Source organism: Rhineura floridana, chromosome 7 (genome assembly GCF_030035675.1).
Source record: "Rhineura floridana isolate rRhiFlo1 chromosome 7, rRhiFlo1.hap2, whole genome shotgun sequence".
NCBI classification, from domain to species: domain Eukaryota; kingdom Metazoa; phylum Chordata; class Lepidosauria; order Squamata; family Rhineuridae; genus Rhineura; species Rhineura floridana.
In genome coordinates this window covers 21296149-21322762 of record NC_084486.1, presented here as the reverse complement: position 1 = coordinate 21322762, position 26614 = coordinate 21296149, and the positions used below count along the sequence as shown (strand labels likewise).

Here is a 26614-nt window from a genome sequence, read left to right as displayed (position 1 = left end):
CCCTCCCTTTTGCACCTTTCCTTGCACTCCCTCCTCCCCTTCAGGTCCCCTCCTTCCCCCTTTCCCTCTTTCATCCTCCCCTCTCCCCTCCCCTCCCCCATGGTCAGTTTTACCTGTCTTAACCATGATTGCATGGGAGTAAATCCCATTGAACTCAATAAGCATGCCAATGATCTGACCTGCCTTTCCCCTCCTTCCACTCTCCTCTCCCTTCCTCCTCCCCTCCCCTCTTCCTCCTCCCCTACCCACTCCAGCCCTCCTTCCCTCCCTCTTCTCCCCCCCATGGTCAGTTTTACCTATCCCAAGCATGATTGCATGGGAGTAAATCCCACTGAACTCAATAAGCACACAAATGATCAATCCATTCTCAGCAAACTTGCACAGGATCCCATTTCCTACCTTCTGGATTAAAAAGCAGAGAAATTCACTAACAGGCAAAAAAAGCCCCTTGCATTTTAAGAACATACATACAGGAAATGCATTGGACTGAAGACCAACCCAAATTGTGTTTGCATTTTGACAAATTTGTAGGGCTGTACAATAACTCAGAGAGGAGGTTAGGTCTCCTGTTCCCCTGGGACATTCACTATAGCCCAATTTCCCTGCTTTTTAAAGTTTGATAGAAAGATCTGTTGGTTATAGGTATGTTCTTAAACTGCAAGGTTTTTTGCCTATTAGTGAATATTAAACAACAGTCTGCTGCCCTTTCATTACGCCACAAATCAGCTGCTTGAGGTGGCCATCTCACTGCGCTTAATGGTAGAGCCGGCCCTTTCTGTGCCACCTCCTCCATCCCTTCCCTCAGTTCTTTTCTCTTTTAATTCACCCCTTATCCTTCTTCTGACCCTTTTTTTCTCCTTTGGTGCCTCTTTCTCTCCTCCCCTTGTTTCCATTAGCTTTGCACAGGCCCAGTTTCTCTAATCAGATGAAGCAGTCGGATTATCTCTTGTCCCTCGCTGCCAGGCTCCATTTTGTTTCCTCTCGGGCTTGGCGGGGTGGGGCCGGTGGGGGACAGAGGTATTCCTAAAGTGGCGTGTGGGCTCACCTGTAGATGTGCAAGAAAACACCATGGGCTATTTTCTTTTCCCTCATCGCTTTGGGGCTGTTTTGGCTCCCTCCCACCACCTGATTCCCCTATGGCCGTTCCCAAAGTGAGCCTAAGGCGGCTCTCTCACGTCTTTCCGCTTCTCATTTTGATTTCTAAGCCTGAGCATCATCCTTTGGGGAAGTCTCCATCCCTTCAAGGTGTCCTGGCCTGTGGCAAGTCTGGATGTGAAATCTCAGTGTGTGAAAGAAAGGTAAGGACGGCGGCCCCCAGCGCTGTTTCTTTTTAGAAGCCGCTCTTTTGTAATAACAAAGCTGATCGTGTGGAGATGAGAAGGGCAGCAGAGACAAGCCAGTCAGGGGGGCAGGTGGCGGGAGAAGCCTCGTAACTAGAGCTCTGTAGCAATTACTCGCTTTCTTTTCTGAGCAAGGGAAGCGCTCTGAAAGAAACTCCTTTCCAATGCTGGGTAATATGTTGGATTTAAATCTGATAGAAGTGTCTTTTGTTTTTCCTTTGCCAAATGTGTATCAGGTTTTGCAAACTCCCCGTCTGTCCTCGACTCCACCCGCTGTGGAGAATTTCTAAAGAGAGTTTGTTCTAAAGAGAATTCGGATACTTGAACTTGTTTCCTCTGACCTTCCTAGCTTTTCCTCTTTATTCAGCTCATTGGGGCGACTTGGTCTTTGTTTGGAGAGGACGAAAATATACTTTGCCTATATGCTCAGGAGCGCACTCTATTATCTTTGTGGGCTAGAAGAGAATATTAACATTGACGAAAGGTTGTGGGACTGAATTTACACCCTCTGTAACTGGGCTCAAATCAAGTCCCTGCTCTCTTCATGTGTTGTGTAGTGATTTTGTTTGTAACAAATTGTTTCCCTTCTTTAATGTTTTAGGGATACTCAGCTGGGAGTTAATGTCACGTGCTCCTCCTGTTTTGTTTCTTGCTATTAAATGAGGTAAGTGGGAAAGGGGGAGGGAACAGCCACTCCTTTTTTTGTTACCATGCCATAGCCGATTACTTTAACTCTTCCCAGAACGGAATCAGGTATATAGTGCTGTGCTAATCTTGGTGCTATTAATTTTTTTAGTCCATCTTCTGAAATAAAATTAGACTTTTATGTTGTTTCTTTCTTCCTTAACTAGAATTCACTCAAATTTCTATTGCCTTTTAATTGTCATCAACAACATTTGGAGAGGGAGAGTTTACTGAAATCTCAGTCCCAGTGCTAAACCCATTATTGTTTACTTTGAATAAGAGTTTGTTGTTTTGCTGTTGGTAAAATGTGGACTACAGTGGCAGTCTATACGCTGGAAAAAATGTATGGTTGTATACATTAACATGGGTCCAGCAGTGGGATGTGAGCTGCTTATCTAGGAGGGGGCCAATGGATCCCTGCTGTCCCTCTGAGCCCACCTTTAGCTATTGTGCTTTTAACAGCAGCCTGATGGAGAGATTTGGCAAGCGGAGCCTTTCCTGACATGGAAACACATTATGAGAAAGAACACATGGCTTCTACCACAGATCTTGTAAAGCAAAGAAGGTAGAGTGTTGGTACTTAGTAGTTGTGATTAAAGAAGGAGGGGTGAGTCTACAGGCCAAGGTACCTGCAACGCTTGTGTTTTTCCCAACATGTCCACTTGTGTAAGCCTGGTGTCCCCAACATGTTGTCCATCGGCACCATGGGGCCCTCAGACACCTGTCTTGGTGCCCACCAAGACCCCTTGTCCCTTCCATTTTTTAGCTGGGGTTTTTGGAGATATTTTTATTTGACAGGGGGTTGCCTTTTTGGTGGGGGGTGGCCTGCTTTTTAGTTAATTTTTCATTTGTTTTGAGTTGTGTGGTGTTCTGCCTGTTTGATGGGGTTGGGTTTATGAGCATCGCCAGTTTTTCTTCTGTAAAATGGGTATTTTGTGGTGCCCATGCTAATATCTGAGATTTCTAAATGTGCTCTTGGGTCCAAAAAAGACCCCTGGTAAGCAGTGTACTTGTGCAATAAGCATTGCCTATGGAGCACATTGCTGAACCTAAGCAGGTCTGCGTCAGGTCTGGCAACCACATATATGCTGTCTTGAGTTCCATGATGTAGGAAAGGTGGGATATAAATGTAAGAGAATAAGTAAACTCGAAATTAATTCTTCTTGTGCTGGGGCGGGGGGGGGGGGAGAATATGAATGTATGTAGGGTAAGCAAGTCTTGCTACCACCTACCCTGACCATTGTAGAAATCTTAATAAATATTTCTTTCTGGCATCTGGTACTCTACAAACACTATTTGCATACTTTCATGTTTATCTCTGTAGCAATGTGGGCTAGACACTTGCCTCTTAAAAAAAAACTATTACAGAATGCTGATCTTATCAAATGACAAATTCTGTGCTTTTTCTGCATATTTCATCAGAGATTATCAGCCCCTTGATCATCCTTGTCCTTAAAAAAACCCATTCCACAAAAGTGAAATGGCATGTAAGGTCTATGCTGATGACTGATGCTGCCTCAATAGAAAGGGAGGATCTAGCTAGCAAAACTAGCTTCCAGTGCCAGAACAAAGGGACTTAATGGCCACCTTGCACTAGTTTTAGAAAACAGGGCCCAGTTCAATTCCCTCATGATGAAAAATGGAAATGGACTGCCTTCAAAGTCGATTCCGACTTATGGCGATCCTATGAATAGAGTCTTCATGGTAAGCGGTATTCAGAAAGGGTTTACCATTGCCTTCCTCTGAGGCTGAGAGGCAGTGACTGGCCCAAGGTCACCCAGTGAGCTTCATGGCTGTGTGGGGATTCGAACCCTGGTCTCACATAGTGACAAACATAAGCATGGGTCGATAGAGATATTTCAAACAATCTCTACCTTTAGAATTCCAGTCGTGCCAATCTAGAATATAAGTGTCATGACCTACAAGTAATAAAGGAAAAACTATGTCGTTCATTGCTTATATTCATGGAGGAACTAAAAGGGGGGGGAGTGAAGCTGCGGATCCATGCTCAGTGTGTAGAGAAACCAATTTTTCATTTATGCAGACTTTGGGAGGAGGAAGAATTGAGTGGCAATGCTCGGAGAGTAGTGGTGGTGGTAGTGTAATTCCCTCCCCCTTCATATAGCACCACTATTACTTGTGAACATTAAAACTGCTGATTGAAAGAGAAAAGAGATAGAAAGACAGATAAAAAGAGCTTTGGTATTCCTTAACAGTATGATCACTCAAGTCTGAATGTGCATTTAAAACAAACAAACAAACTGGTAGAGTTCCATTCAAAAGAAACACCTGCAGCCACATGAAGCACCTATTCATCAAATTGTAATCTTTTTGTGAACTTGTCTAGGCAATCCCTTGTGCAATTAGAAAAGTGGAACAGGCTCAGTGTAAATTAGACTGACACAAGCTGCTGTCCAGGGCATATTAAGTGGTGCTCTATAACTGCTTGGAAACAGCCCATCAGTGAAAAGTAATTGTGGCAACATCTGTACAGAAGACCTCTTCTCACATTCTTAGGGTGGATTGACAACTGTGCCTGTAATGTAAAGTACCATTAAGCTATCTCGATCATCTGATTTTGTGTGTGTGTGTTTTGTTACTTGTGCAAAAGAACCATAATTTTGTATGTCAAGAGTAAGACTCCCATGCAAACCCTGGTCAGGGAGAGGTAGGGCTTAACAGAGTGGCTACCATACGGAGGTGGAGCAGCGAGATGGCAGAAGAGGAGGAAGACTTTGAATGGACTGACACTTCCTATGTTGAGTTGCTGGGTGCACAGGACGCTTGAGAACTCTTGCTCTGGACAATGACAGTTCCACCCCTGAAGCTCCAGTTACCCATGAGTAGGCTCAGCCCAGTCAGGCAGTTGCTACCCCACCCGACACACCTCCTCTACCCACACCTGGTCTGCTGCCTCCCCAGCGCATTGCCCCTCCCTCTGATGAGGAGGATCCTGCTGAGGCAGCGCGACCATCCTCACCTTGCTCATGGAGGCACTAGCACCGATAAGAATAATGCATACCAACAGCTTCCCTGAGGTGGAGCTCTCAGGTGCGCACATGCTCCCAACAGTGACACTCAGTTCATGCAAGTAGAGTGCATGCCCAACCTTACTTAAGCCGGAGGAGGGGGCGAGTCTAGTTGCTGCGACAACGTCTTAGTGCAGTGTAGTTGTGTCTAGTTGTGCCGTCCTGGGCTTCTGCTGGGAGGAAGGGCGAGATATAAATCAAATAATAAAAAATAGTCTAGCCTAGTAATGATGCCGAACCCTGTGTAACCTGTAAGCTGAGTCATGAAGTGCTCTGAACCAAAATCTTTTAATAAACCTATTAAAGAAAAACACAGCTCCTCGTTCATGACTGACTTCAGGGTGTTCGAGCAGGATAGTAGTGGAGCTATCTCTGCATCCACAATCCTGCCACTCATGCCAGTGGTATGGAAGGGGGGGCAAGCACATTACTGTATCAGCTGGTATAGTGATCAGGCCTAGACTGAGGCCAGTGCCTTCACATGATGGCAGTGGGGCTGGCTCAGGGTCCACTGGATCCCAGGCCACCACAACCCCTCTGCACCTGTTTGGGGACTTTATGCAGGCTGCTGGTGGTAGGGATCTTGCCAGGATCCCACTGAAAGCTCCATATCAGTGAAGTGACACTGCTGTTGCTTCATAAGTGCAGGCTCACTGGGCCCTCTATGAATCCAACCCACCCACCCCTGCCCATCCTGGCACAAGGAGTGTTTGTTGATGTGTTAACGAGGAGGAGGGAGCTGTCAGAGGCTGAAACTGAGGCTGTGAGCACATTAGCCACCTACAGCAAATTGTTTCCATTGGCCACACCTACATGGGGAACAGATTGATCTCCAGATCAGGGGCAAAATCTTTTTGAAGTGATTTTTTAAAAATGTCCTCAAGATGATCCCATCAGGTTTTACAGTAAAAAGAGGTGGGGTTTGATTAGCATTGTGTGCCTCCATTTTCAGAAAGGAGAGGAGGAGATGCATTGGAACCAGCAGAACCTAAGTGTGTATAGCCTTCATGGAGAGGCTGATCTACACGAGAGACTTAACCTGGTTAACAGTTCAAGTTTGGGGGAGCCATAGGAAAATGTGGATGGAGCAGCGGATGTACCTCTTATTTTTACATACCAACCAGGAAGATGTCAGTGATTTCTACATACATACCTCTCCAACCACCATTCAGGCAAAAGCACTTGAAGAGGGTGTAGAGCAGCAGGCCTCATGAAAGACATGGCCTCTGGAAGGTCCTAAGGGCCAGACTGGGAGACTGGGAGACTTGGAGGGCTAGCTTTGGCCTCCAGGCCTTAGGCTCCCCACCCATTTTAGAGAGTTGTGGGTTGTCTCATAACCAGCCCAAATCCTGTGTGTTTTTCCTTTAACTATACTTCCATTAATGCAGTAATATTTTCAGGAGATGATGAATGCTGCAGAGCTATAAAAACAAAGTTAAACCTATTTATGTGGATATGATATCTTTGCAACTGTCCTGCCCAGAGCCCGAGACACGAGACGGAGGCAAGGCTTGGTTTAATTCTTGTTTTATTAGGGTGATGGTTACATCCAAAGCAGTGCACTTCATAAATCTGGCTACCCTAGCTCACTACTTTACCTAGCTAAGCTACCTAAACAGTCTCTGCAGAATGTGGGGAGAGTTGACGCAGCACTGGAGTCTGGGTGGGCACCGGCTTAAGTAGGGAAGGTCTTTGTCCGTAACCAACAGCTCCTCCGCAGTTCCACTCTCTGGGAGTCCTGCTTCTCGCGCCTTCTCACGTGGGGTGGGGGGGGTGAGCCTCCGATGCCCCAACCAATGGTGGGGTTTTGTTAGGTGATGGCATGACCTCAGGGAGCAGGAAAGTGGTTGGCAGGAAAACATTTGAAGTGCCAGGTGGGAATTCTGGTGCGGGCGGGGTTGGCGTGCGTAGAGGGTCGCTTTCTAACAGCTCAGACAGGGAACTCAAGATAGGGTGGGATATACCTCAGCAGGAAGGATGGGCAAGGAAGTCTGCAGACTGACAGAGCTCCCTCTCCTATAACTTCCACAGGGGCCTCATCCTCATCTGACTCTTCTCCATGATCTAACTCCCCTTGCTCCTGGGGTGCAACAGCAACTGACAGCACTGGCATCAACATGCTACTTTTCCAGCTTCTTTACAGTAGCTGCAAATCTTGCAACTAAATGTCAGTCATTTACCCTGATTGAGTAAACAAAAATTACAATTGTGGATAGTTCATCTCTGGTGGGCCCCATGCAAATATTGTGATGGCATAGTTGTGCCTTGTATAATGGGCTAGTTGTCAAATCATAACCATTGTTCTCAGTCTAATGCATGTGTTACGTAACTGAGATATGGGAAAAATAATCAGTTCTGAATCAGTCCTAGATCTCATTGAGAGTTTATTCCGTTCAACTTATTTTCATAAGCCCTCTGAAAAAGGCATGTGCTAGTTCCCCTCCTCTGCTTCTTATTTCTCTCTTGTTTGTTTCTCCATTTCCCAGACATCTTTTTTCCCTTACTCTCAGACAGCTGCAGTCAAAGTCTGTGCATATTGACTTGAAAGTGGGGCTTGCTTCCAGTAAGGTGTGCAGTGTGGGTTGCAGTCTTAACTTTACATTTCTCTTCTTTCCGTTAATGTCTTTTTCTCGCATATCCTTCCTTCACATTCCTGTCTTAACTTTGCTCACATGCTTGTCTTCACTTATTCTTTCTTTCTTAGTTTGTGTTATTTGCTCCTTTAACACCGTGTCCTGTTCCTGTCAGACTTTATGCATCTTTATGCAGAAATCAATCTTGCTGAGTTCAGTAGAACTCGCTCCTAAAGTAAACGTGTGTAGGGCAATACCTTCCTCTTTCAACAAGCCTTTTAAATGGAGAACTTGCTCCCAGTCTGCATTTGTATTGGAACTATTTTTGTTTTTATATGCGAAATTGTTTTTAAATATTTTATATATGGCACTCTCTTTAAATTGTTTTTACACTTGTTTTATGGTTGTAACGTTTTCGTTGGTTTTATAACCGTATATTTTATTCTTGTAACCCACCCTATGAGCTTATGTTAGAGCAGGTAAGAAATTTAATAAAATGAACAAAAATACAATAAACAAATGTACCCTCATTTAGGGTATTTGCTGTAGGAGGTTTACCTCTTTGTCATGACCAAAACACGCATTTACCCAGTTTATGTGAGAGAAGTTGAATTCACCCATTGCTACTAATTTCTTGCTTGCTTTCCTCCTTGAATTCATTCTCAATCTCCCTGAAGGTCAGAGAGGTGATATGGCCCCAATTAATACTAAATTGCATTTGGGGCCAAGTATTGCCACCCACAGTGATTCTGTAGAGGAGTCTGGCATACTTGAGGTTTCTAGTTTGTTTTGACTCCATGCCCTCTTGGGCATACAGAGCTATGCTACCACAAGTATACCCTTTCCTGACCTTCCTGTAAAGTTTGTATCCAGAGATAAGTGTATCACCAGTGGCAGCTGATGGCTCCATGTCAGTGGGGTAGTGGAATCCACTTTGGATTTAGTCCAAACTTTCAGCACCTTGAATAGCTCCTTGAAAGTTCAGACTGAAACCTGGAGCAGATTTCACTGCCGTGGAGCCACCATCCACCACAATGTATCACCCTGTTTCTCTTCAACTAGGTTTCTGTTATGCCCACTACATCTGTGGTTTTTTTTAAGGACGTATTCTAGCTTACATGCCTTGGCTTGAAGACTTTTAGCATTAGCATGTAATGGTGTCCTCCTAGAAATGTCTCTGGCATGACCTGTTGGCCTCTGTGACTGGCTAGCATGTTCTATTGATTTTATTTATTAGAATTTATAGGCCTCTTAATCACAAAACTGTCTAAGCAACGTACATAACTGAAATCAGTAAAACACAGCTAAAATCCATAAAACTGTAAAAAAAACCCCGAAATATACATAAAATAATTATCAATAAAACAGATAAAATCGGTAAAACTTCAAAAAAATAGAAATAACTAAATTATATGGCTACTGTATACTTATTGACTAGTTCTATTCTGTCACCATTGGAATGGTCAGAAACATTTTCATTCCCTTCCCCTAGGTATGATTCATCATGAACTGGATGCTCTCCGCTCCTGTCAGCTTCCTCTCAGGGGTCAGTTTAAAAGGTGCTCTACAATCTTTTTGATACTGTGTGCCACCAGTCTCGTTCTACTCTGGTTCAAGTGGAGCTGATCCCTTTTGTACAAATCCAGTTTGTTCCCAAACATTCCCTTGCAACTGACAAATCCAAACCCTTCTTCCTGACACCAAGTGCTGAGAGCCCTCAGTTCTGCCTGTCAAACTGGCTTGGCATGTGGAATGGGTAGCATTTTGGAGAAAGCTACCTGGCAAATCCTGGATTTCCACTTCCTATCTAGCAACCTAATTTTCTTTTCTTTTAAGACCACACTCTGAGACCTTAAAACATGAGAATTCTATTTGCACAAGATTTGTAGGGAGATTTTACAATGTCAGCTGTTTGTTGAACATTTATTCTGATTTGTTTGTGGGGAGGTTATACGACATCACATCATGTAATTGTTATCCCAAACGTTTCAGTGCATTTACCTGTCCCTTTCCTTCCTGCAAAAAGTCCGAATTTGTTTGGAAGTGGGCTTGTTGTGCAAGAGCTCAAATCCACATGAATTGCATGACCTAAATTTTCCAGTGTGCAATTAAATTCCACCCACAACAGTCTAGAAGTGACCTGTTACTGAGGCAGCTGTACTATACACACTTACCTGGGAGTAAGTTCCATTGAACTCTGTAGGATTTTCTTCACAGATGATGGGATTATCTCAGTTAACTATCTTTTATTTCTTGTTCTCATGGATGTATCTATGTAAAGGCATAAAAAAAAATAACCTGCTATCAATATTTGTGTTTCAAAGCTTAAAGGATAATCTGTCAAGATTAATCCTATCAAAAGGTGCCATGAGATCAACAATTGCTGCATAAAGATCTTTCTTTGGTCTCTAAAGTCTATTTAATCATAAGGTAATTGAGATTGGTTTGTCATGTCTAAAACTTGCCTGTCTTCTGAAATAATAGTATTAGACTTGATGTAAACTTCCTGTTTATTTAGAAAGAAGCCTATGTAGAGTGTTTAAAGAACCTCCAGAAATGTATGGCCTATAATTACTAGGGTACCTTTATTCCCCCCCTTTTAAAATAAATAAAAAAAACAAAATTGGTACTATAATACCCATCTTCAAAATATTGAGGAATCTTATCGCAAGTAAACATGTTTTTCTAGTACAGGTGCAAAATTTGTTCAAAATTTGTTGTCACAGATTGAGGATTCATTTCTTACATTTTGGAAATTTTAGTATTGGAATTGTGACCCCAGCTTTGGAGTTTCTCTAGACTTAAATACATTCTAAAATAAATGAGCATGTAATCCAGATTTCAATTCTTGCGAACTTTGCACCATTAAACACCAACATAGCAGCATTTTTATCCACTTCTAATTCCCCTAACTGTATATTCTTTTTCATAAATTGTTTATCTATGACATTAACACATCATATTTTGTTTCATTTAGGGTTATTTCCTGATTTAGCTTTCCTCGCTAAACTGAGGAATCCCTCTTTTTCTCTCCTAAAACTCATCATTGTACAGATTTGTTTTAGGATGATTGCAAACCCTTTTAGAATTGAATAATATGGGTCAGCTTTTGAATCAGGACATCATCATGACATAAAATGTACTCATAGTGGCCAAGGAACTCTCCCTCCCTCCCCCTCCCTCCCTTCCTCTCTCTCTCTCTCTCTCTCTCTCTCTCTCTCTCACTCACTCTCAGCAAATAGTTCTCTTTCAACATCCAGACTGGATTAGGCTTTCTCAAGTATATCTTGATGATGGCTGACCAAATCTATTAGAAGTAGTCACTTTCTAACTTTTTGCTAACCAAACAATTTTGAAAATAAAATGAAACAGACCTTGCTAAATATAAGATACAAATGTAACCTATGACACTTCCTGCTATATGTTGATCACCCAATCCTTTTCCATCAGGGAGCTTTAAGATGATCTCAAATAAGCTGATTCTGTTACATTTATACATTGTCTTCAGATTTCCTGGAGGAGAGACCATCAGGAACCTCTGATTTCAGGTTTACTGTCCATTCTTATATACATTGTATGACTACTACTGTTTAATCTTGGTTTGAAATTGCCTATCAAACAATTGTTATTAGGGGATATGCTTCTGATTTTTAATTTTTGGAACTAAGCCTAAATCTTGATGATATAATTTCTAAATTTGGGACAGGGTGTTTGAGTGCCAATATAAACATTAACAGTCCAAACAAGCGTAAGATCTCTTGGTCAGACTAATTAGATTAGTTGACAAGAGGAGGGGATACTTTACAGCTTTTTAATGTTAATATTTGATTTTGCAAAGACAGTGTAGATATACTCAGCCAAATGTCTTTGTCATTCATTTATTCATCTCAGTTTTTGCTGGTCTAGAGTAGACAAAGCCCTATCTTCCTATAAAAGAGGCCTGAAGATTCTTGCAAACAGATGACGTGGAATAGAGCAAGATGTTTTACAAACTTTCTGCATCTTATTATACCAACATATAATATTCCATAACATAAATATGATAGAACTAGGGGCTCCACCCCTGTGCACTTGTGCAACAACCCCACTACCTAACACCAGGAATGAGAACATCAGATATCCCCCACCCCCTCATGAACTCCCCCGAGGTCCTCAGATGTGATCACATGGCGGCCACCACTGCCTCACTCACCTAGCACTATTGCCCGGCAGCCACCTCTCCTTCTCCCCCCCATGAGTTGCCGAGCTTCCTCCTCTCCTCCCTCACCCACAGGTTGCCAAGTTTTTTTTCAGGCCTCACAGTAGTGACACCAAGGTTTCCTGGAGCTGCTCTGGCCTATTGCTCCATGACTTGCCCAGGTGACCAACCACCACTGCCAACTCGGTGGGCCATTTAACTTTTGTTTCTTTGTTTGTTCTACACAGTTAAAGCACATAACTAATATTTTAATCACTGTAATCTTCCTGCCTTTCTAACGTGATGGATGTACCTTTTTTTGTGAGCCAAGTTCTGTGAAGCCAGATCGGTTTTAGCCTCGGGTCAGGTTTGGCAAAGTAACCTTTAACTGGTAATTTTTAAGGAAAAACAAGACCACCTAGGTGCTGGGTAATGAAAATCAAGGGCTCTGGGCCAGAGCCTTGATAGCCTGTTCAATAATCAGGCCCTGGTAAACATGGCCTCAATCTCTGTCATTAGGGGAAAAAATCAAGTGGAGGGCCAAGTTCAAATATTTTTGACTGTTTTCCAACTTTTCAGCAGTCTATCTGAATGGAGCTTGCCAACCACAATTTGAGAGTCTCTACTTTAGAGCTTGTTCAGGTGTTTTTCAAAAAAGCCTGCAGTTCTGAAACAGTATATGAGCAAATATGTTTGCTGACCTACATTTAAATACACATTCCTTTTGGCTTGTTTGCTTGAACAAGATTATTTCAAGTGCAGCTAAAAGTAAGAGGAAGGTCAGTCTGATCATTAAATAAAACCCTGTGCAATGATTTGATAAGTAGCAATTTACCATCTGGAAGGAAGGACATTTTTATTTTTAAGACAATCACATTTTTAAACAAAATTACTGGTCATTTTTTAGTTGGAGAAACTTTATTACCTGTCACAAAACAACAACGGCACTTGGATAAGCTGTTGAGTTATGTATGTGAAATCTTTGGGATTAGCCACCCCACCGGACATACTGGGAAGGGGGAAGGAAAATGGACAGCTGGTTCCCATATACTGCTAGGCTGCTAGTAATAGTGAATGAAACGACACAAAACCCAAACAGGCCTTTTTGTGTGAATTGTGTTGCCCAAATCTCATTATGAACATAGAAGGCTATCATTTTTGTATGAATTTGTGACAAGAACAGGAGGAGAATTTGTTTGTTTTTCAGTTGAAGATATTTTCCTCCTCATGCTTTAATGTGCTGTACATAACGTTCCTGGAAAGATCTTGGGAATGCTTTGCAAACACAAATTAAATCTGGGGGGAAATGGAAATGGACTGCCTTCAAGTCGATCCCGACTTATGGCGACCTTATGAAGAGGGTTTTCATGGTAAGCGGTATTCTGAGGGGGTTTACCATTGCCTTCTTCTGGGGCTGAGCGGCAGTGACTGGTCCAAGGTCACCCAGTGAGCTTCGTGGCTGTGTAGGGGTTCAAACCCAGGTTGTAGACCAACACTCTAACTACTACACCACACTGATTCCCAAATCTGGGGGATGGGGGTGGAAAATCTTAATCTCCTGTTGCAATTATGTAATCAGAGTTACAAATAGATTAAGGAGCTTTCAAAGTCATACAGTGAACTGGTGACATATTCTGTTCCATTCTTCAGATGGGGGGAGGGCCACCTTTCATAACTTTAATAATGAGGGTAGGGTGTTGGCTTTGAAAGGACATTGTTGATGGCTTATCCCTACTGTATAGCAATCGGAACAAGCTATTAAATTAAAGAGTCTTTCATGATCGTCTTTTTAAGCAATTAATGCACATTTATTATTATTATTATTATTTATTCAGCTTATATCCCGCCCAACTAGCAAACAGCTCTCTGGGCGGCAAACATAGCAACATATACAATAATAAAATTACAAAGTCAGTATAACAAATATAAAAATACACCATCTAAAATAGAAATTACAGCATTTACATAAATAACTTAAATTAAAATGCCTCAGAGAAGAGAAAGGTTTTAACCTGGCGCCGAAAGGATAATAGTGTCGGCGCCAGGCGTACCTCCTCGGGGAGACTATTCCACAATTCGGGGGCCACCACTGAGAAGGCCCTAGATCTTGTTACTACCCTCCGGGCCTCCCTATGGGTCGGGACCCGGAGGAGGGCCTTTGTAGTAGACCGTAGTGTACGAGCCGGTACAATTAATTACCCTTGCACCTTTTCTCAAGGCTGCATTTTTGTTGTAGGGATTTTTTTGGCATTTTTCTAGCACTCAGCACTACTGTTCTATGTACAAAAATGTGATTTTCTCCTAAGTACCTTCATTGCAATTGTGAGTGTGTGGAACCCAGTTGTATGAATGCCATGAGCCCTTAATCGAGAATGCCTGTGTGACATCAGTAGCAATATACAAACCTTCTCATCCTTGCCACCCAATGCAGCCCTATCACCAGAGTGGGGCAAATGGGTGCACCTTTCCCCTAGAGCTGTGATCCTTCCCCCTGATTTTTTTGGTCTGTTAAATTTGTGATATGACAGACAATAACAGCCTCAGTTTAAAGAATGACAGCTTGTACAAGACAATTTAAGAATAGGACCCTCTGAAAAATTAAATGAATAAGGTAGGGTGAGTGCACAACAAAAGCCTCGTCGGTAAGAGCACCCAAAAGTCTGCTCACTCAAGGCTTTCCGTGACTGAGGGTGGATTATTCATGATCACAGTCACCCTATAATTACTTAAGTGATCCTGAAAAAAACAGCCTGTATACCAACATGACCCTTGAAGAGTTAAACATTAAGCTTTGTATTGTGGACTACAGTTAGACTCCACTCTTAGGCTTGGCTTTGCTCTGCTTTTCAGTTTCAGTTGTTTTCTCTATCCAGGCAACAATAAATAAACATGCTTGTTTGCTGCGGTAAGAAGAGTTTTTCTTTTTTGCAGCTATTATAAGTAGATCAGGATTGGGTGCTTATTGCTAAAGAGTGAAATAAAGTGATCTGAAAAAATATCTACCCTAAGTCTCCCATTTACTCTTTTAAATCACTCACTACACTCACAATCATAGTGGCTATTTTTCTTCTTCTTTTTACTTGATCGCAATGGATGAAAACAGCCATAGAGGAATAGAAATATTGATGTGCACATTATATTTAGCTGGCTGGATGGCCACCTAGTCTGTAACGCGACCCTAATTTTTGATTTTCCCAAAGTGTGCAGCTCAACATGAGGCCTTTTCAAGGTTTCTGGGCAGAAAAATCAACCCAGGAACTAGTAAAAGACAAAATCCAATTGCTTGCCACAATTAGTTTCCAATTGCTTTGTTAGTCCTCTATGTAGCAACCAGTTTAAAAGTTTTCTCTTTATTTTTCAACGGAAAATCTAAAGATCAGGAACAAGACTAGAAGGAGGGACCCTCAAGGAGGAGTTTTGGTATCCCCTTGTTTGTTGCCTCCTTAACATCCTTTTTTCTTATGAAACAAAAACTATGCCTGTCATTTAATACCTCGTGTTCATACTAAATTTTCTGTTCACTTGACCTTTACATACCTTATTATGTAAGTTAACACACTATGCATGGAGGAGTGAGTGGAAAGGCTACTGCCTTTCCCTTCCCCTGGACTGACCCTCACACCATCTCCACTAGTGAGTGAGGAGGGGGATTGGCTGGCACTATGTACCTCCCCCACCCCCAAAATACTCCATCTAGAAATGTGGCTGCCCCATTTAACAAGGAAGGCTGGCTACAGGGTTGGCCCTAAGCCTGTATTAATTTGTGAAGTGTTATATATTCATTCATTCAATACCATTTTAGAGGCTGAGTAGTCCAGCATTGGAACACTCCTTAACAAAACAGGTTATTGTCCTGCCTGAACTTGAAGAACTCAGACACGTCTGTGGTTTTTTTATTTTATTGAAGTAAGATAAAGTTTCAATTCAGTGAACTTCATGAATCTATGTATGGCTTACTCAGAACTTAGCATCTCTCTAGGTCTAACTAAGCACAACTTCGTTGCACTAAAATGTTGACTCAGCAACTTCCTCCCCCCCCTTGGCTTAAGTAAGGCTGGGCGGGCACCCTACTTGTGTGTGCTAACTGTCACTGTTCGGGGAGTGTGCACAGGAGAAGATTCCACCTCAAGTTTACCTGTTGAATTTCCTGCTGCATTTGCCTCTTGGCGCGAGACAAAGGCAGAGCCCCCATCACCATCCTGTCTTCCCCCTCAGAGGGAGGAGGGCTGCCTGTGGGCAATGTGGGAACAGGGAGAGGGGAAACGTCAGGCTGGGAAACAACCAGCTGGTCAGGTTGACTCTCCACAGGAATATCCGGAGCTGCTGGGGTTGAGCTGTCAAAGTCCAGAGCTGGGACACCTTCTGAGTCCAACTCCCGGCTCAGCCCCTCACTGGCTTGACCATCCTACTCTAAGTTCTCCTCCTCCGCTTTGTTCTCGTCGACCCACCCCCCTCCAGCAGGGCTAATGACACTTATGGACACCAAAAGGCCTAGCTCCTTCCCACCCCTTTCATCAAGGCTGCCACGTTTCCTGGATCATCCTGTTATTTATTTGTATTCCTTTGTTACTTAGTATTAATGATACTGACTGCCCTTTGTTGTACTAGGAGAATTTGCTCCTTGATGGAGGATTCCTTGTGAGCAATGTTCATGGCAATACATACATCAGCCGATGGTGTCTTGATTCTATCTATGCATGTCCAAAACCACACTCTTACACTGCAGAGTGTGTTTAAAACTATATGCATTTAAAAATATTTGATATCCGGCTCTTCAATTTAAAGCACACACTTTCGGGATGGTATATAATTAGGGAGGAAAAATTCATTCATTCCGCATTTTGAAGCAAACTGACCTAATTTGAATGAAATGAAATGAAATAAATAAATAAATAAATTTGCTGGTCCTGGATTTTTCTGTGGATGAAAATGCAGCTATCTGTCAGATCACACATTTTGCTGAATCTTTTGATGTAATTTTGGTTTTAAAACTGTGCACAAAATGCATATTTTAGGGACAAATGAGTTGGAATGCATACAAAATGTGTATTTTAGGGTAAGAATGTTTTCATAATATGTACAATTTAAATATGAATGTGATTAAGGGCATGCAAAACTGACATGGAACGGAAATAAGTTGATCTGTCTATCCCTATTTACACAATATGTTCCTTTCTTCCAGGAGAGATCAAATAATGCTGCAATGCTGCTTCCCCTTCATGCACATTAACTTAGTCTTCTGATAATGTCTTCAAGGGGCTTCTATGTGCTTTCTTCATAATGAGTCAGTTGCCAATAAAGGAGTCATTCACATTCACCACTTCAGTGCTATGGGAACAAGCCAGAATGAACATTGGAATTGCGTTCTTTTCACTCTCCTCTCCTCTCCCAGTGTGGCCCAAGGAGGAGATTCAAAGCTTTTGCTGACATTTCCAGCTAGTTGCAGTTACTCCTTTCATCCAAACCAAGAACTGTAGTTAGTATAAACTGTGGTTTTACAATTGTATTGCAGTCAGGTGGTTCTGGAAAAATGTCCCTCCTAGGGCCCCCTTCTGATTGGCCCTGATTGTATAGCTGTATACAGTATTTGTATTCTTGCTATTCTTGCACTTTCTGGTATTAACTACTTTGAGAGCACTATATATAATAGATATGGAAAGGCAGTATGGAAATCAAACTACGACAAAAGGTGAAGAATATGAACAAAGTTGTTCAAACCAGAGGACCACACACCTCTGTGACACAGAATATTTACCAGGCTAAACAATTTTCAGGGTCTTGTTCATCCTGTCCAAACCTGATCCATTCGTGTCTTAGACTGCATGAAGGAACCAGAACACTTCTACCTGATGACTATTTTGGCACTATTCTCCTTACCCTCTGCCTATTCTGAATCCCCTTTGAGGATGATACAAGAGGTTAGAGGATTGGTGGTAGCCAAGCACCTATCCAGTTTGCTGGACATGGAAAGTAGCCGTGCCATCATGCCCACTCACATGGTGCTTCTTTACAAATATGTCTAGACTGATGTAAAAAGCACAGAATCCTGGAATTGTGGGGGAAATATCCTAGGATGTCCTGTGGAAACAGCTGATGGTTTGGGGAAGTAGTCCCTATCTGAAGAGGGTCTATGATGACTCAGGATTTGATAAGGTGGGTCTTCTAACATGAGAGTTTCCTGGTCTTGATAGAAACATTGAAGGAATGGTCTCTCTCTTTCATCCTCTGTAGAGGATAGACTCCCAGGTCAGATGGCACTGATCAAGCTACTGGGGAAGAACAACAGACAAGTACGTGTAGCGCTGTGACTAATGATGCAACCAGGTCAAAGCCGAAAGGAAGCCCGGAGGCTGATGTGCACAGATGTGAAAGGGGAGTCTGGAGCTGTACGACATACACAATAGAAACATGGAATGTGAAAAGCACGAACCACGGAAAGTTAGAAATTGTCAAGCAAGAAATGGAATGCATCAACATAATACTTGGCATGAGTGAATTAAAATGGACGGGAATGGGACATTTTCAATCAGGCAACTACAAAATATTTTATGCAGGAAATGAGAAATTAAGAAGAAATGGAGTTGCTTTAATAGTGAGAAGTGATGTAGCAAAAGCAATTAGGAACTATAACGCGAGGTCTGAGTGAGTGATATCAATGAGATTTAATGGGAAACCTATTAACATAACCATCATCCAAGTCTACGCTCCAATGGCAAACACAGAAGAAGAGGAATTGGAGAGATTTTATGCAGAAGTACAGGAGGAAATTGATCGTACACCAAAACAAGATGTTCTGATAATCATGGAGGACTGCAATGCAAAAGTAGGGAACAGAGAAGAACTAGAAATGGTGGGAAAATGGGGCTTAGGAGAAAGAAATGAAGCAGAAGAGAGATTTATTGAATTCTGTGAAGCCAATAATTTGTTTCTTGCAAACACATTTTTTTAGCAACCGAAAATATGACTGTACACATGGACATCACCAAATGGTCAATATAGGAATCAAATTTATTATATAATTGGTGGCAGAAGATGGAGAAGTTCCATATTTTCTGTGAAAACAAGATCAGGAGCAGACTACAATACAGATCATGAACTGGTAATATTGAAAATCACAGTAAAGCTAAAGAAGACCAACAAAGCAATCATAATGCCAAAATACAATTTAAATAACATCCCAGAAAAATATAAAGATCAAATAAGGAACAGATTTGAGGCTTTAAACCTAGTTGATAGAGAACAAGAACTATGGATTGAAGTCAGAGACATCATTAGGGAAAAATGCAAAAAGACAGTACCTCTAATTAAAAAGAGAGAAAGACTCCAATGGATGACTGACAAAACTCTTAAAATGGTTAAAGACAGAAGGAAAGCAAAAGCAAAAGGAGATAGAAACACGGTCAGAACCCTAAATGCAATAATACAGCGACTAGTATGTAGGGACATAAAGAACTATTACAATAGATATTGTATAGAAATAGAAGAGGACAACAAAAAAGTAGAACAAGAGCCCTATTCCAAAAGATTAGAGAAATGAAAGGCAAATTTAAACCAGGAGTAGGGATAAAATAAAAGGAACATGGAAGCAATACACTGAAGAATTATATAAAAGACATGCAAGGATGTCAGATTCATTCACGGAAGAACCATATAATGAAGAACCAGAAATTTTAGAATGTGAGGTGAAAGCTGCTCTTAAAATACTTGGAAGAAACAAATCACCAGGAACAGATGGTATACCAGTAGAATTGCTACAAATTACTGAGACTAAGTCTGTCCAAATTTTGACAAAATTGTCAAGAAATATGGAAAACTAAACAATGGCCCACAGTCTCAAAGCATTCAATATATATCCCAATTCCAAAGAAAGGGGATCCCAGGGAATGCAGTAATTATCGAACTACTGCTTTAATATCCCATCCAAGTAAAGTAATGCTCAAGATTCTACAACAAAGGCTCTTACCATATATGGAGCAAGAAATAGATGTCCAAGGTGGATTTAGATAATGGAATGGACCAAGGAATTTCAGAAGAAAATCACCCCGTGATTTATAGATTACAGCAAAGCCTTTGATTGTGTAGATCATGAAAGACTATGGAATGTTCTAAAAGAAATGGGGGTGCCACAGCATCTGATTGTCCTTATGCACAACCTATACTCTGGACAAGAGGCTACTGTAAGGACAGTATATGGAGAAACCGACTGGTTCCCCATCAAAAAGGATGTGAGACAGGGATGTATTTTATCACCCTATTTGTTTAATCTATATGCTGAACATATCATATGGAAGCAGGATTGGACCAAGATGGAGGTGTGAAAACTGGAGGGAGAAATATCAATAATTTAAGATATGCAGACGATACCATACTACTAGCAGAAACCAGTAATAATTTGAAACAAATGCTGTTGAAAGTTAAAGAGGAAAGCACAAAAGCAGGACTACAGCTGAACATCAAGAAGACTGAAATAATAACAGAATATTTATGTAATGTTAAAGTTGACAATGAGGATATTGAACTTGTCAAGGATTATCAATACCTTGGCACAGTCATTATCCAAGATGGAGACAACAGTCAAGATATCAGAAGAAGGCTAGGACTGGGGAGAACAGCTATGAGAGAACTAGAAAAGGTCCTCAAATGCAAAGATGTATCACTGAACACTAAAGTCAGGATCATTCAGACCATGGTATTCCCAATCTCTATGTATGGATGTGAAAGTTTGACAGTGAAAAAAGTGGGTAAGAGGAAAATCAACTCATTTGAAACATGGTGTTGGAGAAGAGCTTTGCAGATACCATGGACCACAAAAAAGACAAATAATTGGGTGTTAGAACAAATTAAACTAGAACTATCATTAGAAGCTAAAATGATGAAACGGAGGTTATCATACTTTGGACAGGTGATGAGAAGACATGATTCACTAGAGAAGACAATAATGCTGGGAAAAACAGAAGGCAGTAGAAAGAGGAAGACCAAACAAGAGATGGATTAATTGATTCCAGAAAGGAAGTCACAGGTCTGAACTTACAAGATCTGAACAGGTGGTGTATAACAGATGCTATTGGAGGTCGCTGATTCATAGGATCGCCATAAGTCGTAATTGACTTGAAGGCACATAATAAATTACAGGGAAAGGTCTATAGGAGGGGAGGGGAGGGGAACTGTGGTCCTCCAGATGATGTTGGAAGCCAACATCCATCATTCCCAGCTGATCAGGGATAATGGGAGCAGCAGATGGATAAAGTTGCATCTTTAATCCAAAGTTCAGCTCCCATGTGAACCAGCCCTTTGTTTCATTCCTTAAAGATAAATTTTGCCAATGCTTCCCTTTGAAAAAAGATCACCATTAGTACTCATGCAAGACTTTCCCAAGCTTTTTGCCAATGCATGTTCTGGAAGCCCATTTCGTCATAATTTAATTAATTAATTAATTTTCATTAAATCCTTATGGATTTCACCTATATACTTTCCAATTTCCGCACAGGTTATTCAAAATTCATTTAAAAAAAAAATAAATCAGAGGATTTCAATAATATGTTACCAGATTAACAACAGCTATTGAAACAGAACAACCCAATAATTCAGATGCTAAATTTACTAGTACATTAAATAGGCCACTGCTTTAATCATAACTCACAGAGAGAACTCTCTCTCTCTCTCTCTCCCTCCCTCTCTCCCTCTCTCTCATTGGTTTCAAGCAAAGCAGTTCAGTGGAATTAGCAAAAGTGTTCCAGATCCCCTTCTGAAACTAAGCCAAAAATAGTGGATATTAATTCCATTTCTATCCTAATCCTTTTTCTGCTTGTCTATTTGGTACTCATAAATCATAATACATCAACTTCAAATGAAGTGGTTTGTTTGCGTGCTTGCTGTGCCCAAGTACAGATTTGTTGCAGATTTCCAATCGGAAGGAATGAAGTTAGTGCTAATTTTTATAATGGCAACCGGTTTCATAACACTGGAATTGGTTTGGAACCTGTCAGCACTGAAACTTAATGTAGACTCCACCCAGCTGCGCACACACACTCGGATCTGGAGGGGGGGAGGACTAGAGATGGAATGGGAGTGAGCATAAGAAGTGCAGCACCATGGCTGGTTTTAGAATGATTAACCAGGATGGCAAAAGGTAAAGAGGCATCTGGCAGAGCACCCAGAGGTGTCATTGCAGCCAGGTAAGTGAGACAAGGGTAACATAGGTCTGTTCTTGGATACATTCAGTGTTATCGTAGCAAAGAAAAGAAAACCCATTACAACCCAATGTATTACAATATATATAATAAGCAAAAATATACACCCACTGGAAAATGGCAACAATATTATCTACAGAGTTAGCTCTAGGTTCAAAGAGGCCCTTAGCAAAGTTAATCTTCCTCCTATGTGTGTGTGGGGGCACTGCAGGGCTTACCTGAGGTGGCAGTTGCCAGAAGTAGCACTTCAGCTAAAGGCTGAAACACTTAAATAATAAATACATCTGATGGTTTGTAGATAAATCTGGGATCCATCATTTAAATTTCCCATTATCATTGTTCAAGGGCATGGTGGGAAATTTAAATGGTGGATCCCAGATTTATCTACAAACCATCAGATTTATTTATTATTTAAGTGTTTCAGCCATGGGCCCTGTTACGATGCTGTGGTTCCAGCAGCTGCCTGGGAAATGCCACATGGTGGTGCCGGCTAGTTAACCCAAGGAAATGGGTTGTGTTTCATTTTTAACAATCAGAGATATGAGTGGTTTTTGGTTTGCCTAGGTAGTCCAGTGCTGTCACATAGACCCCTTTAACTGTTGATGACAATAATCACTCAGTAAATAAAACCAGCAAGCTGGCCAGCCACCAGACAGTAACTTGGCCTACACATGCAGGGTTGAACCTTGTGAACTGGTTTAAAGCTCCAAATGGGTGTTGTCAGTAAGCCTGTTAGAGTTCCATGACAGGCCTCTACAAAAACAAGCCTACAGGAGATTTCTTTTCTTAGGCCAAAAGAAGAGAAAGTAGAGAGGGGGAGATAGCTAGGATGTATTTAAGGGGAGGGCTTAGTAGAGTTTATTTTTTTCTTTCATTTAAAGCATTTATATCCTGCTCATCGGTCAGAAATACTCCCAGAACAGCTTACACATTAATAATAATTCCCTGCCCTCAGGCTTACATTCTGAGACACGGCACCAAAGGAAAAAAGGATGGAGAGTAAAGAGCAAAACTAGCAAACTCAGCCACAAAATTCTTAACTTTACAAGGTTTGTTTTTTTATTTATTAGATTTATATTCCGCCTTTTCTCCCAGTAGGAGCCCAGCTGAGATGGAAACACACTTTGTTGGGCCCCTGAAAAATAGCCTGGCAACCTGATCTTGGGAGTGGCTGTATTGCAGCTAGAAGCTGTTGACTGTACTGGGTGAGGCCTGGGCTTTTTGGGGCCTAGCTGAAATCTGCTGGCTTCTCATTCCTCTTACTGAGGGAGGTAGACTCACAGGGCCCAACTGATACCATCATGTCCAGAGCAGGTGGTCCTGCTGCTTTTTCTCGCATGGCTGTTGGTTCTTTAGTCCTATGTGGGCGGGGGCAGGGAAGACACAACCCAGCTGTTGAGAGCAGTAGCAAGTGGAGGTGGCAATTCAGCTTCTTGTGTTCCTCACAGACCAACAAATTGTGCTTGAATATTGTTATTCCCATATGTTAATAACACCCTGCATATAGAAAAGCAGTACAACTGGCAAAGGGATGGGCTAGTTCTCTAGTTAAAGAGTTTTTCATATGGAGGAGCATTCACAAATCTTCCACCAGTGGTCTGTAATCGCATGAGCTCTGCATTCTAACACCTCATTCTCTTGCGAATGTAGACAAGACTATGTAAGCGATCCCAAATAATTATTGCAATTGTGTGCCTGAAACTTGAGGATGAGGATCAACTCCTCCAGAGATCATCAAATATCAAAGAATTGTCAGAGATGACTTGGAGGCTTTTGGTACCGTTGCTGGTTTCCATACTGTGTTGTCTCTTCTGTAGTCATAATAGTAGCCAGACATGCCAGAAAAGGTTTTGCCCGCTTTTCTGTATGTCAGGGTGTTGTTTCTTTGTTCATATATTCATCTTAGAAAGCCCTTGGGTAGCTTTTTCTTTTTAAAAAAATTGTAAAACCATTTTAAAAGCAGCTTAAATACGAACCATGAGAAACAGGTTGGCTTCACCTGGCATCTGAGACATCGCTTGTGAAATGGTAGCTTTTTACTTGTTGAAAAGGCCAATGGGCAATAGGGGTTACTACAACTCTGAGCTGTAGTATGTGAAGGCATGTGAACTGATTTCAGAACTTGACTAAAGCTGTTTAACATGTTAACTTCTTTTAATTGTATTTTTTCCTTTTCCTTCCCTAGAACTTTTCATTGCCATGGAAACCAACAGTCACCGGCACCACATCCATTCCTACCATGAAACCTTAAACTCGGTTTGCCACAGTACTCTGAATCTAAACCACCACCCTCTCTCAAAGAGCTCCTCAAATCTGGCAGGCATTGGACGAATTGATTCTGGGGAAAAACAGAACAGCAAACAGGAGCTCCGAAAAAGCTTCAGCAGTTCTGCCTGCCAAGCCCAGCTGAGGGAGAATGATGTCGGAAGCACACCTAGCTCTGAATGGTCTTCAATCTACTCAGAAATTGCATCCACTGTCAGAGCTGTGAGTGGTTTATCTCCAAGTGACAGTGCACAGAGTACCACCAAAAGCACAAACCACTTCCTGTGTGTTGACCAGTCCCCAGCACCTGTAGAAGGGGCAGGCACTAGGACACACATCAAGAGCAGTACTGTTGAGAATGTGTCTTTAGCCTGTGGTGCAAATCTGCAGCAGGTGAGTGCAATGGAAGGGCTTGGAGCTGCTGTCCAGAGAAGCCTTTCCGACCTGACTTGTAGCTGTAAGCAACAAAGCTCTGCTCCCCACATGGAGACAAGTGCCACATACTCTGCTATGAGTTCCAACAACAATTACGGTGCTTCAGCAGGCAATGTAGTTTTTCCAAGACCAAGATATGGATTTGACACATGTGAAAATGCTGCAGATTTTCAAAGTCATATGACTTGTGTCCCAAGTTTGCCTACAGACCAAAATGTGCCTGGAACCATCTTCGACAATGGTGCTGTACCGCAAACTGTTACTGTTTTTACAGATCCTGGAGCATATCACACAACTGTTTTTGGATCACATATGCCTGGAGACAATTTCTCAAACAGGGCAATGTATGCTCAGGGTGGAATTGTATATAGTAATTTTTCAGCTGGCATGTACCCGCCTGACATGGTGGCCATCCATAATAGTACCACTGTGCCCTATAGCATGAGGCAGCAGGAGTCTGCTATGAAGACAGAAGGTACCATTCCAGCCTATTGCCATTCACTGCCAATACCTTCTGTTCAGTCCATTCCAAGGTTGGTCTGCTCAGTTAGTGAATCGGGGAAAGAGCAAGTAAATCCTGGGTATTGTCAGTCTTTGCCTGCTACTGAAACGGCAACCCTTCTGAAGCTTGTGTCATCTGTGAGTGAATCAGGTCTGGATGCAAAACGTATCCTTAGATGTTGTAGTGTGCGTGGAGAATACATGATGCATACTCAGCCTTATGTACAATCAAGCAGGGTCCAAGAGGAAATGAAGACGACGTATGTGGTGTGGAATAGCCACCAAGATGGCGTTAATGTTGTCCTGAAGTCTAAGGACACAGGGACGATGACCTCCATGAATGCCATCACCCAGGGATTGCAGCCTCCACTTGAGTGCAAAGATGTAGAAGTACAAACCATCACAACAATGGAATGTAAATCAGTGGCAACAAGCCCCTCTGTTGTGGCAGAAAGCTGCCCTCATGTGTTCCCAGAGGTTAATGTGGAACCCGAGGCAGAGGATGAAAAGTCTCCAGTGCGGGAAGTGAGGTGGGATGATGAAGGCATGACATGGGAAGTCCATGGTGCAGCTGTTGATCCTGAGGTCCTTGGGTTGGCCATTCAGAAACATCTTGAGATTCAGATAGAACAGTTTCAGACTGAACCTGTGGAGCTCTCAAGGAAAAGTACAGAGGAACTGCCAGCTAAAGAGGAAAAGAAAACGTATTTCAGAACAATGATGCGTTGTCTAAGAAATCCAGCCTGTTGTGTCCGTTCCAGCACAGCAGTGGAATAAACTTTCCTAGGTGACTGCAAGATCTAATTTTATATTTTTAAAAAACAATAGTTGCAAATAAACACTGTACCTTTTTAATGCTGGTTCAGAATGTGGAATCCCTTGGGAACTGAGTTGGAAACTGAGGTGGTATAAAATAGAACTTTACAGTGTTGAGACTCCAGGGAGGGTTTTTTTAAAGAACTTATCTCTGAAAGATGATCTGCACATTACTTGGAAAGAAGTAGTTGAATTTTGCAGTGTTTCCCTTTAGATTGTAGGTAGGATTGGGATTTTATTTTTGAATGCTGAACACATAAAAAAAAACCCTCACAGCATGCAGTAAACTAGTACATGAGAGGGAGAACTCTTTTAAACTTTTCTGCCTAACTACATTTAGAGAGTTTTTTTGAGGATGTGTGTTTTGAATTTAGTGGGAGGGCATTCAATTGAACCAATTGTCTTGAAGCTATGGAATTGTCTCTTCCTGTCCACTTGCTGTATAGTTTAAATATGTTTTCAATAAAATAAAATACTATTCTTCCCTCCACCCCACAGCCTAAAGTACTACAGAATTACATGAATACTGTAAAAATATATTATTTTGTTACCCCATCCCCAACTTGTGGTGGTCAAGAATTGTACAACCTTAATTTAAATTGAT

At 41.8% G+C, this 26614-nt stretch overlaps 1 protein-coding gene across 1 annotated transcript; it reads left to right on the top strand.

Moving 5' to 3' along the window:
* Nucleotides 1-1209: 1209 nt before the first annotated feature.
* On the top strand, nt 1210-26385 carry GPRIN2 (G protein regulated inducer of neurite outgrowth 2). Its single transcript, XM_061634323.1, has 3 exons — nt 1210-1298; nt 1942-2004; nt 24179-26385. The coding sequence occupies exon 3, from the start codon at nt 24193-24195 to the stop codon at nt 25969-25971; it is 1779 nt and encodes a 592-aa protein (XP_061490307.1). The 5' UTR covers nt 1210-1298; nt 1942-2004; nt 24179-24192; the 3' UTR covers nt 25972-26385.
* The last annotated feature ends 229 nt before the right edge of the window (nt 26386-26614 follow it).